Below are 17,743 nucleotides of genomic sequence, written 5' to 3' on the forward strand. Positions count from 1 at the left end.
TGTCCAACACAAACCTCTGTTAAGGGAGCAAAGGACAGGGCTTTGGAACACGAGGATTACAAAGCACAAGGACAGGATATGGTGGCAGCGACGGGACCCAAGCAAGGCACAGCAAACGTGTCCCTGCACAGCCTGTTCCTATGAGGTCAGCAGCAGCTGTCCCCAAGACCTCATCAAGTCCCTGAACACAGGCAGCTACTCACCCCACACAGGAGCTGGCAGAAGCTTCAGGGCAAGAGTCTTCTCCATGCCAGGCTCCCCAGCAGATGTTGGGAGACTTACATCTCCTTCTAAAGGGGCAAGAGCAGAGCCAGAGCAAGGAAAAGTATGGAGCCAAGGTGGGAAATAAGAGTGATGAGGAGGAAATTAGACTTTGAGGAGGATGTAAAAAAAGAGGCCGAGTTAGTGTTGTTGTCTGGAAATGAGAGAAGATGGTGAGAAAGATCTTTAAAAAGTGTATCACAGGAGACCCAACAAGAAAGGGGTGGAGGTCCAACTCTGGAAGCTGTTGCCACTCCCTCCCTTGGAGCATCTGAAACAATTAAACCATGGGACTCCCAGCACTAGAAGACACTTCAGCCAAACAGAGGGATGCAAAGTGTTCAGAATTAAAGAGTTTTCACGGATAAAGTTCCAGAACAACTGACTCACTGATCCTGCTACAGGTAGCCCACAGCTCAGAGGGCAAAACACTGATCACAGACAGAGCTTTGTAAAAATACAGACCACCATTTACACTGGAAGTCTCCTTTCCAGAACTATTCAAAACTGCCTTACAAATGAGAGACAAAACACGTAAGTGCAAGGCTAACACCTTTAAAGCAGCCAACAATATCTTACAGCAGGAAACCTCTTGTGATGGCTGCTCTTTTATTCCCAAAACTCCCAGCAGAACTGGCAGAATTTAGTGACTCATTTAAAATTTGGCAGGAACATTAGAATTATAAAGGTAAAAATGTAAGTTCCTTAATAATTAACTTTTGATTTTTGTTTTTAATGTTAAGGGTTTTATACTAATAATTCTTAGACTAACCTGGGATGGTAATAATGGCATTCCTTCTGTGTTATCTTGTTCTCTAGCTTCCATCACTGCAGTATCTTAAGCAGAGGTAACAGTGCAGGATACCAACAGGATTTGATAAAGGCTTAAAAGAAAGATAACGTAATAAACACTTTCCAAGGACTGCATTTGGGGGTGTCTGGGAAGGGGAGAGAAATGGGGAAGGAGATGAGACAGGAGTGTGAAATGCGTTTTTTTCATTATAGAAGGATACATTTTCCAGCAAGGCCAGCAGCACAAGTCACATTAAGCCACAGCTGAAGTTGTCTGCCTAATTCCTTTGGGATCATACTGAAAGCATACCCCATAATCTTAAGGGATGTGCTAAAGCTTTGCTGGGACTCACTCAGCAGAAACTGTTGGGATTATTCCACAAAACACTAATTCTGTTCTGATTTAAAGGGGCTCCACCAACCTATTTTAGACACCAGACCTGCCCTGCCTCCTGACTGTCCAGCTGTAAATATTCTCTCAATAGCTGATATTTAGTCACCTGGAAATTAAAAGGAAAAAAATAAATTAAAAGAAGAAAAAGACTGAAAAACCCAGGAACATGTTATCATGATGAACACAACCACCAATGGACATTTGATTAATAACACTAAGTGATAATAATAATAATGTATGATTATTAAGAATTAGTATAGCAATCTATTAGTTATTTACTTCCATGTGCAAGTAATGCATTTACATTATACACGTAGGCATTTTCTATGTCTGGTTTCAGTGAATGGGTCACAGGCTGCTGTTTAAATTAACAAGCAGAAGTACTCTTTTTGCTGGAAAGGCAGGAGCTAACATTTTCTATGCTGCCAAGCCCAAGTCCAGTTTCTGTTCCAGATTGCAGCTTTTGTACCTGTGGAATTATTGTTAGTTTTCATGTTAAGGTGTCATACACTTTGTACATAAAAAGAGGGATATTACCAGTACTCTCCTTTTTATGAGCCTAGCACATGAAATTGAGAAGAACTAAAGTAGCCATGAAATCCCTATTATACAACTAATGGTTTCTAAAGCATCTTGGAGATATTCATTTTACAAGGCTTATAGTGCAATCTTCTATCATTATTTTAATGAAATAAAGCCCTTGACTATTTCCAGAGGCAACTTTTTGTTTCACACACGCAAGACACCTTGGTTACAAAAAAGAAAACAATTCTGGTCTAGGATCACTGCAGCACAGACAGGAAATTCAAAAAAGCTTTATAAAATGTCACTGAAGATAGGTTCTGAATCTTCAGAACAGCAAACAGAACGATTAAGACTCTCAGTTACACATATCATTATGTTTAATATGAAAAACATTTCTAGATATAAATCAGATTTATAAAAAAGATCCATACCATCTCTCAGATAGCATCTTACACAGTTGCAGCTGAAGGAATGTGAAACATCCATTTTAGGTTTCACCTATTACATCGTATGCTTTCTGTCCTCTGTTTTGCTTGGGGAAGTAAACCTAAACTAATCAGCTTCACTTTGTGGGTCACATGAAATGCACATCTTGACTAAATTTAGATTAATATTGGTGGCAAACTTTTAAATCAAGAGAAACATCAAAACAATACTCCAGCAAAACATGGCTATTAGAATGCACACCCAAATGTGCTCTTCTGGCAGGTGACATTCTCTGACAGGCAATTCACATGACAAAGATGACCAAATAAGCAGATATTAACAGAACAAAATCAGATTGTAGAGACTGTGGAAGGGGATATTTAGTCATCAGTTGCTTCCAGCCTCTGTCTGTGAGGAAGGAACAGGTCTAATGTGCTCAGAAAAGAAATATATTCCACCTGAATTCCTTTCAGAGCCTGTTTTTTTCAGGTACAAAGGCCTCTCTTGCTTTCTCAGGACTGAATCATTTTCTTCTGTGTGTCAAAGACATATCTTTTAAAGACAAGGGAGATGGTCACAGGCTGGGCTGAATCATTCTTGTTGCTTTCATCCTCTTTGGTTGTATCCCCCTTCCCTGCCTTAGATTTTTTCTTGGAAGCAGCAGTAAGAAGCATCTTGGTATCTGGCTTCAGCCCATCTGTAAAAATAAGAACATGCATGACAAACTCTCTACATCACATTTCAATATAACTGGAAAAAAAGAACAGGCAAGTTTACTGCTGAAATTACCAAAGAAAATAAAATAAATCTGATGCATTAGAAAAATCACATTTCTACACCATGCTTCCAGAATATGGTAACTCACATGGAAAAGTAAGAGAAGCCTTCAAACACAGTTCACACCAAAGTGATTACCCAAATCCAGTGCCATATCCTGGCTGTACCTTCCTCATTTTTAAGGTATTAAATAGAGGGCAAAATTGAATCGTGTCAGACCAACCTGCCTACTCTAAGCCTCTAACTCTGCTGACCTTTCCTATTATTTATACATATCTCCTAAAATTTCTTCTCATCACTATGAATGTTAGTAAAAATATATGTCATGAATGAAAAACAACAACTAGCAAAACACTATAAAAAGTTATATAGAGTCCAAAAAGTCAGAAGGTTCTTGAATGTCTTTAGTTTAGACCTGCCAGAAGCACATTACTTAGGTTTTAACAAATTTTGCAGTTTTGTGTTTGGAGATATTCGGTTGGTTGTTTTGGCTAAAGCACAGCATTTGTTATGGGCTTAAACTCTTAGCTTTTAGGAGAACTAGAATTAACCTGTGTAGGATTCTGGGGCTCTAACTTAAGACTTTCTCTACACATTTATGCCAAACAAAAATATTTGTTCTTTCCTTCCTAAATGGCTGGGGTTTATTACACTTTTATATTTCCTTTTAACTTGACACATTGGTGACATTTTAGATATAAAATGCAAGATAGTGAAGTCCAAAGAAACACCATAAAACAAGAGAGATGCAGCTACTAAAAGACCACTCCTGAAAAATTGTTTACTTAAAGCTTCAGACAGCAAACTCCTCAGAAGCCTCCCGAAAAATGCTGCAATGTGGTTCTCAGGCATTTGGCCAAATTCAGTTCAGGTATTTTTAACCTGTGGTGTCACATAACCTTATCTCAAACACTTAATCAGCTTCTCTCCCCTCATATTGAAATTCAGATGTGGATTCTCACATCACAGCCTGACAAAAAGTCTGAGATGCTTATGATTTACTGGAGACAGGAGGTCTACAAGCACAGGTGATTTGCTGCAGCACAGACACATCCAGAGGCACTTCCAGCTGATTGCAGGAGGACACAGCACCAGAGCCCACCTTCAGAGCCCACCTTCTCACCTTGCTGTGTCAGGGAGCAAATTGTTCCTTCAGCATCCCCACCACAGAGCAAAGGGAAGGGAGGAAATGAGGATGTGTTGAAGCAAATCCAGGAAAGGGCCAATTTACCACTTCATAACCAGGGGCTGTGCAACAGCCCTAAACCCTGCAGCAAAGCTAGGGGGAGAGTTTTGGAGAAAGAGGGGTCTTTTTTTTCTTTTTAGAAAAAAAAACCCAATAAATGTTTTTTTAAAAGCAAGGCACAAGAGAGGAGAAAAGCAACACATTGCGTATATAACAAACTCCATTTTACACCAAAACTCCAAAAGTGCAGCATCAAGCAGAATCAACATTGCATGGTTCTGCAAGATCCTATACTTCACAGTCAAGGCAGCAGCTGTTTTCTCTTTTCAGATGGCAGAATTAAAATAAAAAAATATTATTTCATTGTGGAAACAATTGAGAATAATCGAGCCTCTTTATCCTTGATGACTGAGAAGTTTGATACTGACTGCTTTTACATGTGTAAGGCTCAGTTAAACAAACCAGATAATATGGTGTGGGCCAACTGCATATTGTTATATGGTTTTATTACACTGTGTAGTCATGTTAGATGCAGCTATTCTGACTTCCTAATTATATGCTTTCATATAAATACCATTAATATCATAGATACTATCACTCCATCTTCATTACAAAAAATACTTTAACATTAAATGAAAAACAACTTATTTCCTATTTGGAAAGCTATAAGAACATCTTGGGTGCTACTAAGGAAAAAATAAAAAAAGTCAAAAAAAGAGGAAAAACAATAAAAAATGCAAAAAGCAATCTTATGAAGTCCCGCTCCCTACCTTTGCAGGATTTATTTCACATCATGTTTTCTACTGTTTTGACCAACTCAACTGAAAGTGTCCCTGAACAGAGTTTCCTCCACTTTCCTGGGAAGACAATTTATTTTTTGCGCAAAGAAACATTTCATTTTGCTTCCTAGTTGGTTTCCCTTTCTGGGTCTTATCACTTACTAACGTTGCTGTTACTGGCACATTACTGTTTAAGAAAGATGTTTAACTAAATCCTCTCAGAAAGACACACTTTAAATTAATTAAAGCAAACAAATCCTAAAACACTTCTATTTATGTTAGTAGGCTTCACAAGGTTCTAATTTCCAAAAAATGCTAATTGGCGGAAAGGAGAGAGGAAGGGAGGAGATCTGGCATTAAAAGTGGAGCCAAAATTTTCCTCTGTGGGTGTGTGAAGCAAAGCACCAAGGCTGCCACCAAGAACCTTGGTGATGCCCCTGGCAGGCCAGCCCCTTGCCCTGGGGCAAAACTCAGCTGGGGCAGCAAGTGGGGGAGTTCTCAGCTGTGAGGATGAGACCACCCCTTCAGATAAAACCAGATTCAAAACCTGCCAGGGGCATCAGTGAGTCTGCCCTGCACATCTGAAACAAATAATGTTTCAAAATATTAATTTTCAAGAAAAAAAGCATATGCTGCACATGGAACTGTACTGGGGAAAACATATTCAAAATAAGCAATCTCACCTCCTCCACCCTATCGCTAGCTTCCACATGTGCAGAAGGAAAGATACACCTCACCTATACCTCACCTCCTTAGCACCTATTTGGACGCCAATACAGTACTTATGGGTAAGAAGTCTACAGAAGAAATGGAAGAAGTGGCAGTTCCACACAGTGAAATGACGGGCTGACAGCCAAAGGCAGCTCAGGTATTATAAACTCACAAGGTATCTAAATTACCTAATCAGATCCCACGGCCCTCATTCTGCAAACAGATTAGGTGGCTGGCATCATACCCTAACAAATGGCATTTTCTGTTTTTCTACTCTGGTGCCAGGAGGTCTAAGGGCTGAAGAGGCTCGGTGATATGGAGCAGCACAAAGGAGCAGGCAGGGAGAGACAGGCGGGGAGGCACAATCAGGGTTTCATCTACCTCTGCGGATTTCTCGCGTTACACACAATGCATACTTTACATTTTACAAAACCAAGGAAATGAAGGGAAATATATCTGTCACCAAAGAAGACATCAGACCTTTAATAGCTGAAATGACGGATATTTTTAGATGGAGGTCTAGTTTAACTTACTTACATTAAGGGTCTAATCTCTCCTGAACAATAGCTATGTTAGCCTGAATACATAGTGAGAAATCTGTTCCATTAATTAAGTGCTGCCTGTACTACTCGGATTTGTAGCAAATGTTAATAGATTTTTTTTTTCTTCCTCTGTTGGACAATTACTTTATTTTGCCAAGTTGCTAATGGATTAAATTGAAAAGGTCTGTGTGTTAAAAAAAGACTTCGGCTTCAAAGTTCTAAGAAATGCCTTGCATACAACAGTGAGAAATATCTATATATTAACTTTATTAATGGACAGTCCTCAGAGGCACATTAGATATCTGAAAGCTTAGCAAATACATTCCCACCCATCACAACCACATCTGTAACAAGAAGTGTCCATTCAGGTCTTACGTAAAATGTACTTGCAGCACAAACTAACCCAGTTTTGATTTGAAATCAGTTGAAAAAAAGTTTAATCTATTTTTTTCTTTTAGTTTCAGATACTTAATAATTAACAAATAAGAATATAGACTCTTAAGATTATATCCTTTGTCTCAGCACAGTCACAAGGACTTAATCCAAACTGACCCATTTATAATGTTTAACGTTTTTATGTGACTTCCCCATTTCACACCCTCCTTCACTTATTATTGTAATTCCTTATCAGCATCCTCTGTCATCTGCTGTCTTTGTTTATTAGTCTTCTGTTCATCTGCTCCTTCAAAAGTTCTCCAAGGGTGGTCTCCCAGCTCTCCTCCTTCCTTGACTCCCAATCCCACTTGCTATTCCACCCTTCAGGAGCTTTATACCACTCCAGATTTATTTCTTGGATTTTCAATCTCCACATTTTTATTTCCACAGATCTCTTCAATATTTAGGAACAGTCCTGTCTCCTCCAAAGCTAACGAAACATTTTGTTTGAATGGAAGATTTTAAAGGCTGAATGCTAGACACACTGTAGATGAGAAGCAAGATAATACAGTATCTCCTTGTAGCCCAGCCAGAGATGGGAGGACTTTTTAAGCAACTGATAAACACACATTGAAAACAGGTGTAATAATATAGGTGTAAGGCAGCCTCTCCAACACAGCCAAAGAGAACAATTTATTTTACTGAGCCTCAACAACTCCCTTCTCACATGCACACTTTGTAAAAAAATCCAACTGCTAACTACACCAGCTAGCACTGACAAACAAAGTTATTTGCATGCATCATTACATGGTTTTCTTAGACACTGAAAATCGTAACAGGGGAAAAAAGCAAAAAACATATTAAAAGACTTCAGATCGTCTGATTCATCAGAACTTGCCTTTCAGGCCAAAACTAGAAGTTCATCCTGTCAATAGAGAGCAAACATTACACCAGCTGCCTGCAGTGGTACTTGCCATGGTTTGCTAGGAAAGCATTTGCTCAGGATTCTTATGACTGTTAGGAAAAAACACATTGAGGCTACATTTCAGCTCTGGCCAAAACAGAAAATATTCCTTTTTGTACTCAATATTAAGAAATTCCTAGACTACTCTTGACCTGCTGATATCTCCAAAACTGCCATTCCATTCAGGAGTTTATGAGCAGAGATTCACTAGGAAACTTTCTCCCATTTGTAAACAAAATATCCTGTGTGCTTCCTTTGAACACTGCAGGTAGAAGACTCAGCTACCTGTAATTTCTTGTTCCCTGTCAACATTCAAATTTTAAAAATGGATTGAACATCAGAGAACAAGTTAGCACAGCACATTTGATGCTGGAATTAACTTTTATCAGAGCCAAATACAACAGTTTAGTATGACAGGGAGACATTTTTCTTTCTTCTTGAGTGATGGCAAAAGAGCAAAACTTGAAAGAGGCAAAGGGTTGGGGATAATCCTTACTCACAATGGATTATTTGTAACAGGTGGTTTTCATAATTTCAGGACTTCCTTAAATTGAATTCTCAGAGCCTGAACCCTCATTAGACAGTTAAGGAGTGAGTGCCTGCATCAACTCTCCTGCTCACAGAGAGTACACAAGCTGATTAACCTGAAAATCAGAAATAACTGGAGCCCTGGATGGAGACATCCACATCCCAGTCTGATGCAGGGGCCTGTGCTTGACAGTGAATAAAGACCAATCCCTGCCCTTGCTTACTGCAATGACAGACCACTGGGAGGAAGTAGAAATTTTTCACTAGTACTGCAGGACTCAAGCAGCCAGTATGTCAGCACAACACAACTAATTTGATTTTTTTATTTCCCTTGCAACAGAGTCCAAAGTGCATGAGCAAGTAAGTACACACTTGTTCTCTCAAATATGTCAAATATATCTCCCAAAATACATCATTATTTCTTTAAAAAACTTGTTCATTTGTGCCTTAAGAATAATTACAAGGTCATGTAATTATCCTTTAAATACCATTCAAGAGTTCTGATTCAAACAAAGTAAAAACATACCAAATCAGAAGACAGTTTGATCAGCCCTGCCTGTTACAATTATCTCTACAATCAGACCCAAAGGACAAAAGTAACAGAAAATACAACAGCCTGTAGTTTGAACTTGATACATTAAGCTATTAGGCAGCAACTCTGCTTTTCTCATCCTTTTGCTCAAGATAGACAAAATTCTAACTTTTGATTTTATTCAAGCTAAGGTGGTAAATTTTCAGCTTCAATATCCCAGGGAAAAAAAAAAAAACCAAAAAACACACACCACAAACAACACAACAAAAAAACCCATACACCAAAAAAAAAAACCCAAAAAAACCCCAAAAGAACCCCACACCAAAAAATCAGACACAAAACCCACCTTGAGCTAGTCAGGAAAAAAATAACCTTTGTATGCTTTCCAAGACCAAAAATGCCATGTTACTCTTCCTATAAACAATGACAGGAACATCAGATCTGTCACACCACACAGTAGACTGGATGACTGGTCATCTAGAGACTGCCAGCCCTATCTAATTTGGCATCCCACCTGCCTGTCATTAATATATGGTGCTTCAGAAAAAGCAGGGATGAAAACTGTGTCCTGAGCTAACTATAGCAGAGGATCAGGTGTAGGAATTCTCCACCTGACATGCAGGCCAGTATGTAAACACCTCCCAACCTTCCTAGCCAAAAGATTCAAGCACAGTGCTCCTCCAGGAGTCGATCTACTTTGCTCCTAGATATTCACCACCATGGTAACAAGATGATTACCTAGACAATTTCAATGTAACAGCTGGCCAGAGATTCACTCAAGAAACAAGGGATACTCCTTTCCTTGCTGCTCTCAGGAGCTCAGAATTTGAGATTCAATTACTTTCACAGGTAAGGCAATGAATTTTACTTATGTAAATCCCATCACAATTCTCCCATAATTCCATTTTGAATTCACACCACCTTTTCCCACATCTCGTCAGCTCTCTTAAAGATTCTTCTCGAGTTTCAAACTCCAGAGTAGATGTATTTCTTCTTTTCAGGCTGGCATAAGGTCTGCTGTTATCACCTTGTCTGGCTTGTGAATAGACTACAGCCAGGAGGCGCAATCAGTCTCCAAGGAGGCTGGAAAGCAGACCTCTTCCTTCCAAGAGAGAATTACACTAATGCCTCAGTATGGTACTTGAGATCTACACAAAATATCCATAACCCATTGTTTGAGGACAAAACCAAACCAAACCAAAACCAAAACCATAGGAAAGTTCTTAGAAGCACTTTAAGCAGAAGCATCCTTCCCCATGTCACTGTTGTGACTGCCACCCTGCACCACCAGTCATTCCTGCAGTCTGTGCGTGGCAGGGTCTGTTTGGAAATCCTTTACTATGAAAACATTTTACCATAAACTGGGAAACAGCTGCCCCATGCCACAGGAGGGAAGGCTGCAGTTCAGTGGTGAGCTGCAATGAGCCTTGTTTATCAATTTATTCAGGCTTTTAGACTGAAATACATTATTATAAGAGGCGGTACTACTTGAAATAACACCAATTTCATTATGGGCTCCTACTTAGCAGGGAAAGAGCTATTCTTCCTTGATGAGAAAGACAGAAGTGATTTTAATTGAAGAGGCTGACCTAGGTGAAGTTCAGGTCAAAGCTGTATTTGGAAAACTCTCACATCAAGCTGGACACAACCCTTTCAAGCTCAGTGCCAGTTCTACACAATGGCTTGAACAGCTCTCTCCGGCAGTCCTTAAAGGCACATTTTGTATCTTGGCTTTTGCTGCAAGCAATCAAGAAAGAATGCAAGAAAACAAAACTGTTTCCCAAGCACTGTTTGCTGGTGCCATAATTAATATAATCAAACAATTCCACAAATTGCTTCCAATTGCTGGCGTCACTTTCATGTGCAGAGCCAGACTTTAAAGAAGGGCCCTTCTTGTCCTACATCCTTACACTGGTAACCCTCGTTTCACACAATAGTAAACAAGACCTTACTAAATAGTATAGGGTAATTTGTACTGTAATAGGTCCCCAAGGCACCATGGACACAATTTGAAATGCCATCTAATTTTTCTTTTTAATTAAAAAAGCAGTTACTATATTTAAACAACAACACAAAAAAAGTTCAGAGGGGACAGATTGGAGTTTCCCACAGCTCTCTGGGAGTTTTCTCAAGGTCAGGAAGAGTTTTATACGCTCAATTGGTACACATTTTTTTTCTTTAATTAGTCTGCCATACCCTCTGCATGAAGTCAGCGTCTTGATTTGCAGTCTGATATTGTTCATATTGCTACATGGAGCACAGACTCCAGGACACCCCATAACTACTGGCTGCTGACTGGCATCAATGCAATACTTCCCAATATATGCCCTGTCCATGCTCTTTTAGTCCTAAACTTGTCACCTATACAGAAGACACTCAGCATACCCCATTGCATTGAGAATTCTGTATATTCAGTTTTATACTTCTCAACTTCTATCAAGATGATCAGGATATGTTATCCTGTTTCCTCAGTTCACATATTAGACCCACATTTTAACTTTATATGGCAAGAATAAGACGTTATAACTGAACACCAGATCATGATGGCAAATGGACCACTGGCATCTGAGGCCATGTAACAGGAGAGACTTTCTGCATTGACAAATCCTAACCATGTATACCACAGATCTACAACCATCTCATTATTTAAGCAGCCTACATAAACCCACACATACTTCAGAAGGCTGTTTCCAGTTCCTGCAGAGGATTTTCCAAAACACACCCTAAAACCCAATATGCACTTCAGCTCCAAAAACAGCTCTGACATGAAGTGACACACTTGAGATTTTCAGTTCTTGGCTAGCAGGCCAACATGCAGTGTGAATAGGTTGAAAGTACAAACCTGACCTTGTTTTCCAGGCTATATATTCCAGCTGCTGTTACAGTGTGTGCCACAACCATTTGCTCACTGTAATCTGCTAGGGCTATGACTAAGGTTGGTCTCCTAAAGATGACTACTTTATTATTTGCTCTCCCAGAACACAACTATGACTTGTATGCTCATTATATTGTGTACAATTGTATCCTGTATCCAGTCACCAGCTGTAATACAGCCTACATGGGAGAACAGTGCACCAGGATTCCTAGGCTAAATAAATTAAGTCTATACACAATACAGTGGATCAACTTGCAGAGATGCAAGACAACCACTAAGGTAATCCTTCTGTCTTCAAATCCAACACTATCCCATTAGCTTAAATGAAAATATTTTCAAATTAATTTCTGCATGAGCTATATATGTGCTTTCAGTACATCAGCAAGGGTGCAAATATGCCAACTGATATATCATACTAACAATTATGTGTAAAACTCTGCTTTCACTTGATGGCCACTCAAGGTTCATGCAGTCATTGAGATCATGCCTAAGCACTATGCTCATTTTCCCAGGATATCAGCAGGAAGAGGCAACTCTCTGGGAAGAGAAATGCAAAGATAGAGCTGGTTATGCTTAACCTACTGATGCTGTGCTCATAGTCTGCGTATTCTACAAGCTCCCTGAACCAAAAACTGAGTGCATGGAAAATGCCCAGCACACAACAGGAGCAACCATGAAAACAAACAAAAAAAGGAACTAACAAGGACACCAATTTAATAAAACAAATACATGCAACGTAGTTGGAAGTTTGGGAATGTAGATGGGCCCTTGTTACAATTCAACAATAAAAAACCTACATACAGGTCAGTGTGAAATATCCAAAACCATTCAAAAGAGTCAAAGTCAGAACAGTGTCTAAAAAGCACAATTATTGTTGCTGGACCTCTAAGTAGTACTCTTCCAGGAAGGGAGCAAAGGGAAGCAGCAGATAGATATAAATATAATGAGTAAAATTTGGGAGAGTCTGTAACAGCTGTTATACAGGATGAATTTTGCCAAGTTTTACTGTCAAGGTGGTCCTTGAAGGTTAAATCCTCAAATCAAGAGGAACAAAAATCCATGAAAGCATCCCAAAGATTACAACTAAGTTTATACAAATTGATCAAGGAACCATTAAGCTTTCATAATTTCAAAACCACCAGAATATCGTGTTGGGGCTACATTTATATACAGTGAGGGAGTTCTCAGCCCAGAGCCACTCAGCAATGGGCCAGAAGAAACTTTTTATTGAGTTTCCACAAGTATCCTGGTACTTATAAAACAGTAAATACACCAAACCAGTAATGCTCTTGCTCTGTGCACTAAAGTGAATAGAAACACCTGAAAACACATTTGGAATTCAACACAAGGGACTAAGATTTCATCAGCCTAGTGAAAAAGCAATGACAAAACCAGTACCAATACACAACCTCTCCTCCAGCAGCCTTTCAGAAATGCATAAATGCTGAAACAGTTCAGGTTCCCAGTTCTGACACAGAATCAAAGCCAACTCATTACAAAGCAGCTTCAAGTCAAAGTGCTAGATCCACAGCCCTGGCTCCAATACTCCCATCTTGCCTGCAACTCTTGATGTGGAGTTGTCACCCAGGAGCCAGTTAAGCTGGACCAACCCCCCTGATGTGTCCCAGGATCAGCTGCTCAGCACTGGTCCAGTGTTTAAGTTCGGCGATACTCATCTTCCTCTGGGCTGCCTTTATAAAGCAGTCCTGAACAATGGGACTTGAGAATAAAAGAATAAAACATTTAAAAAAAGCCCCAACCAACTTCTAGGCAAGGGCCTTTAATGCGATTAGAAGGGGGAGGGGGATTGGATAGCAGCTTTTTCTTTTTTATGTTATGTATATTGTGTGTAAACAAATATGCAATTTGCTTTAAAAAGATAAGGTGATTAAATTTTTATCGGGCTTGTACTCTGTTGTCACCACAACAAAGGGAATTAGGAGAAGGAAAGAAAGGCCTTTTTATTTGAATTATGCTCTTACCAGAGGTTCTCTACAACACAGCTGTAAAGCCACTCAATGTTCTCCAAACAGGCCCTTTGATTGCATTTTATTCAACTTGTTTGCATTTGGAGCAATCGAAAGGAAAAGAATGATTTTGATGTCTTAATGTTCCTTAATACCTTCTTTAATTTATATTAAGCTTCTTAACTAGGGTGATGAATTCTTCAAAAACAAAGACCTACTGCAGAAATCTTTCACACACCACGAAAATTGAAATTATAATGTATTCATGGCTTTTTATTATTAAAAAAAACATTATTTAGAAGAAAGATTTAAAGCATAAAAAAATCCCGAAGTTGTATGAAAATTACTTGATCCACAGAAATAGAAGAAAGTTCAAACTAATTATTACAAGGGAAATACAATGTTGTGAGAGGCAGAGAAGAAACAGTAGGAAAATGTTGAGTTACTATGAAGTTTTTAGTCTAATAACCTACAAATTCCTTCTCTATGGCTTTCCATGGGAAAAAGACTCTAGAAATTTTTGTAATTTTGTTTTACCAAGAAAAATTCAAATGTTTGCAGGTTTGTCCTCCTTTAATCATATTAATTTGACTAAAACAGCTCTTCAGGTTCAGAGTTCCACATGCATTTCCCTCCCGATGTCTTCCACAGGCTGCCAAGATCAGCAGCACACACTGAGCCTGGGGAACACAGCAACACAGAAGGCAAAACCCTCTCAGGTGCACCTTGATGGGGCACATGTCCCTGGTGAGGTTCCCAGAATAAAACCCCATCCCCAAGCAGATCTCAGTCAATCAGGAGGAAGGCTGCATGAGAAAAGTGAGGGTCACATAATAAAAAAAAAAAACAAAGAAAAACCAAACCAGGAGAGGCCACCCAAGGGACAAGACCAGACAAATTGGTTTATGCCAGCACTGCATTTTTTTCCAGTTATAGTTACAGGATCCTCTGCCTGGTTAAACTTCAGGGGCTAACTACCTGGCCCCTGTAACAAAACTCAGTGATTCCAGAAGTCTCTCCGTGATTCACTGAGAGATTTCAAAGTCTCTTCTTGACAAAATGAACAAAGCCTCCAGTGAATTTCAGCTATGGTACAAGTCAGTCTTAGCAAGGCACATTCAAAAGACCATCTTCTTGCTTTGCATCCCAATTTGCTTATTATTTTACTTTTTTTTTTTTTAAAACTTGTTTTTATGTTTCAATGCAACTGCTTTAGTTCTCAGCAACACACTCATGTTCACATGTACAGCTACAAACACCTCTCCTCACTCCCCCTTTTCCTCTGCAAGGAAAACTCCAGAGAAGAAACAAGCAGGGAAGGGTTAGCACTTCTTAGAACAACACAGTGCCCAGAGCTGCAGTGACTGGGGGCATTGGTGTTACACAGCAATGGAGAAACAAGCTTCCTAAATGGATCCTGAACAACATCAAATCAGCTCAAGTATCTCTGAAATAACATATTTTCAACTGGAATATTATTTTATGTTGGCACCTACTGACTGCTTGCTTACCCTCCTTGACTCACATTTTAAGCAAACTCAAGGAAAACTCAAATTAAAATCTGGATAAAGCCTGCCACATTCACAAAATGTTTGTGAAAAAGCTCAACCTAGCTGAACCAACAATCAACTTGCCACAGTAATTAAAACAATTTTTAAAAATTCACATGCTGCATTTACCATAGAGTAAAACAATGCTGATCTTAATCTAATGCACATGCTCCCTGGATGAAATGACACCTCCCCCTCCTGAACAGGGTCACACCATACAAGTGCAGAAGCATAAAACCTAAGTTTAAGAGCTTATCTGGCTCACTACAGCAAAAAACCTCTCTCAATAAGTACCAAAAACTGCAGATGGTGTCAAAGGCAGCACGAAACAGCTTCACAAAGCATAAAGCTGCATGTCATCACCCTCTGCCATGGCATTATATCTTCTCCACATCTGTCCTACAAACTAATTGCTGCTTTTGCAGAAAGCAGGGCAGAGGGACAAAGCAATGCTAAAACAGTTACTGAGAACAGTAATTATCTTATGACCAGTAATACCCACTCTGAGCTATTAAAACATTCACCTGTGTCTTACCGTAAATAAGCAAGCACAAAATTTGAATGTCCAAAACAGCATTTATGTATGTAACCAGTTTGAAGTTTCCACTGCTATATCTATGAAAACTTGTGCCTTTAAGCAGAAATGATTCATGAATTTTAATTTGTTTTAAATGGTGAAAAATTCCAAGTAAATTGAGTCAACAAGCCCACAACGGATGAAGACATGTATCTGGTTTTTATTTATAAAATAAAAAACTTGTAAAATAAAAAACTTGTCTATACATTTCTTAGTCACCCACAAATCCTCTAGCAGTGAAAAAAATAGCTATGTTCCCTGTATTTCTTTTAATTAAGACACTATGCTTTTCCCTATTCAGCACATGTGGGTTGAGCCTTAACTGATTTTTTTAAATAGTAGTATTTAAATAATACAAATGTTCTTACAGAAATTAATTAGCCAGTGATTTCGGAAACTGGGAAAGGGAAGAAAGATTTGCAGAATGGAAGCTCTTCCTGTAAGCTGCTTCAACATCACTAATCTCAAAAAAACCCACCAGAAGTCATCAGCACACCCTCCAAACCCAAATTTCAAACAAATATCAGTGTTAAAGATGTAATGTATTTATATTCCCCCTCTCAATACCAAGACTTTCCAGTTCAACTTTTTCTTTTTGTCAGGAATCACAAAGACCAGAAATAAACTTCTTAATCCAAAATTAGTATTTTCTAATCATTAGTTTAAAATATTTGGGCTCCAAACAAACAACAACACTGACAGAGTTGACCACAGAGAAAGCATCATATGTTTATCTAAAGATGCAGGCATACTAAGTCAGACTGATGGAGACAGCACATGTTACAGAGACACAGAACTTACTACCTTTATCCATGCCACAGCAATACCCCCACTTTTCTAGACAAATACCCAAGGGCTGGCTTTCCTTCCTCGTTACACTCTCCGTGGGGCACAGACTGTTCTAAAACCTAGAGAAGTCAAGTGTCAGAAAATGCAGGTACAGCCATTGCCCAAGTCCATGGGAAGCAGCTCATATTCAAGGCTGCAGAAGATTTGTTTTCCTGAGCCATCCCCACCTTGCTGAAATTTCCAGGTGGTCATACTGTTTAGATATAAGATGTTGGCAATCGACAAGGCTCAGATACAAATAATAACAGGTGTCCTGATGCCAGGTGGCTGACTGAAAAAGAACATATTACAGCAACCACTTAGCTTGTAAGATTGCCCTGACCGACACCAAACTGTTTGGTATCTGTGTGTGAACCTGGCAGTGAGAGGGGAGAGGTTCACAACAGGTAGGTTTTTCAGATGTTACAACAGCCTACTCAGTTCTGTGGACTGATAACCTGGATTGAGGAGTTACTGTACATTTCCAATACACCAACTCACTTCGACTTGCATTGCAAAAAATCCAACCCCCACAAATAAATTCTATAGGGTGCAGTAAAAGGCAGCATTGAAGGAGAGAAACTTTAGATTACAGAAGATGTAATAAGATCAGCCAAAACACACAAACAAGCTCAAAATAAATTAGCCCCATTACCAAAACCGCAAAGGCAGCACCTTGTGTGATGACTTGATTTCACTGAGTTTGGATTCTAGTACAGTCCATTTCAGGAGGAGTTCTCCCATCTCAAGATTTATTTTTCTTGACAAATAATTGTAAAACATTTGCCTTGAACTAACATATCAATGTTTATGATATCCTAACACTCAAAGACAACACAGGAACATAATTAGGCCTATCAACCAAAAATGAGTGACCCTACCAAAGCATGGAATATCTTATGCCACTGAGTTTTCATTGGGGGAAGGAGAAATTCATACTCTGAATTACATTTTCTCTGAAAGCTCTTCTGCATCTTCTTCCTAGCTTCCACTGCTCATGCTATGGTACTGCTCCAGTCAGCTTTGCACTTCACAGCCTCTAAGACAACATCCAACAAAAGGAAACTGTCCCTTCCCATACCCATCTGTGCCTGTGTTGTCTATTTAGAACCCTGTCTCTGAGTTTTAATTCCCTCCACCCTTACTCTCTACTT

At 39.2% G+C, this 17,743-nt stretch overlaps 1 protein-coding gene across 1 annotated transcript in view; it reads right to left on the bottom strand.

Annotated features, from left to right (window-relative positions):
• Positions 1-2,120: 2,120 nt before the first annotated feature.
• The window catches only part of EEFSEC (eukaryotic elongation factor, selenocysteine-tRNA specific), a 120,157-nt gene continuing 104,534 nt past the window's right edge, over positions 2,121-17,743 (bottom strand). Inside the window, exon 7 of the mRNA XM_030458668.1 lies at positions 2,121-3,095. Coding sequence (XP_030314528.1) covers positions 2,911-3,095 — 185 coding nt within the window. The 3' untranslated portion in view covers positions 2,121-2,910. The remainder of the gene's footprint in view (positions 3,096-17,743) is intronic.

This window comes from Calypte anna, chromosome 12, assembly GCF_003957555.1.
Source record: "Calypte anna isolate BGI_N300 chromosome 12, bCalAnn1_v1.p, whole genome shotgun sequence".
Taxonomy (NCBI): domain Eukaryota; kingdom Metazoa; phylum Chordata; class Aves; order Apodiformes; family Trochilidae; genus Calypte; species Calypte anna.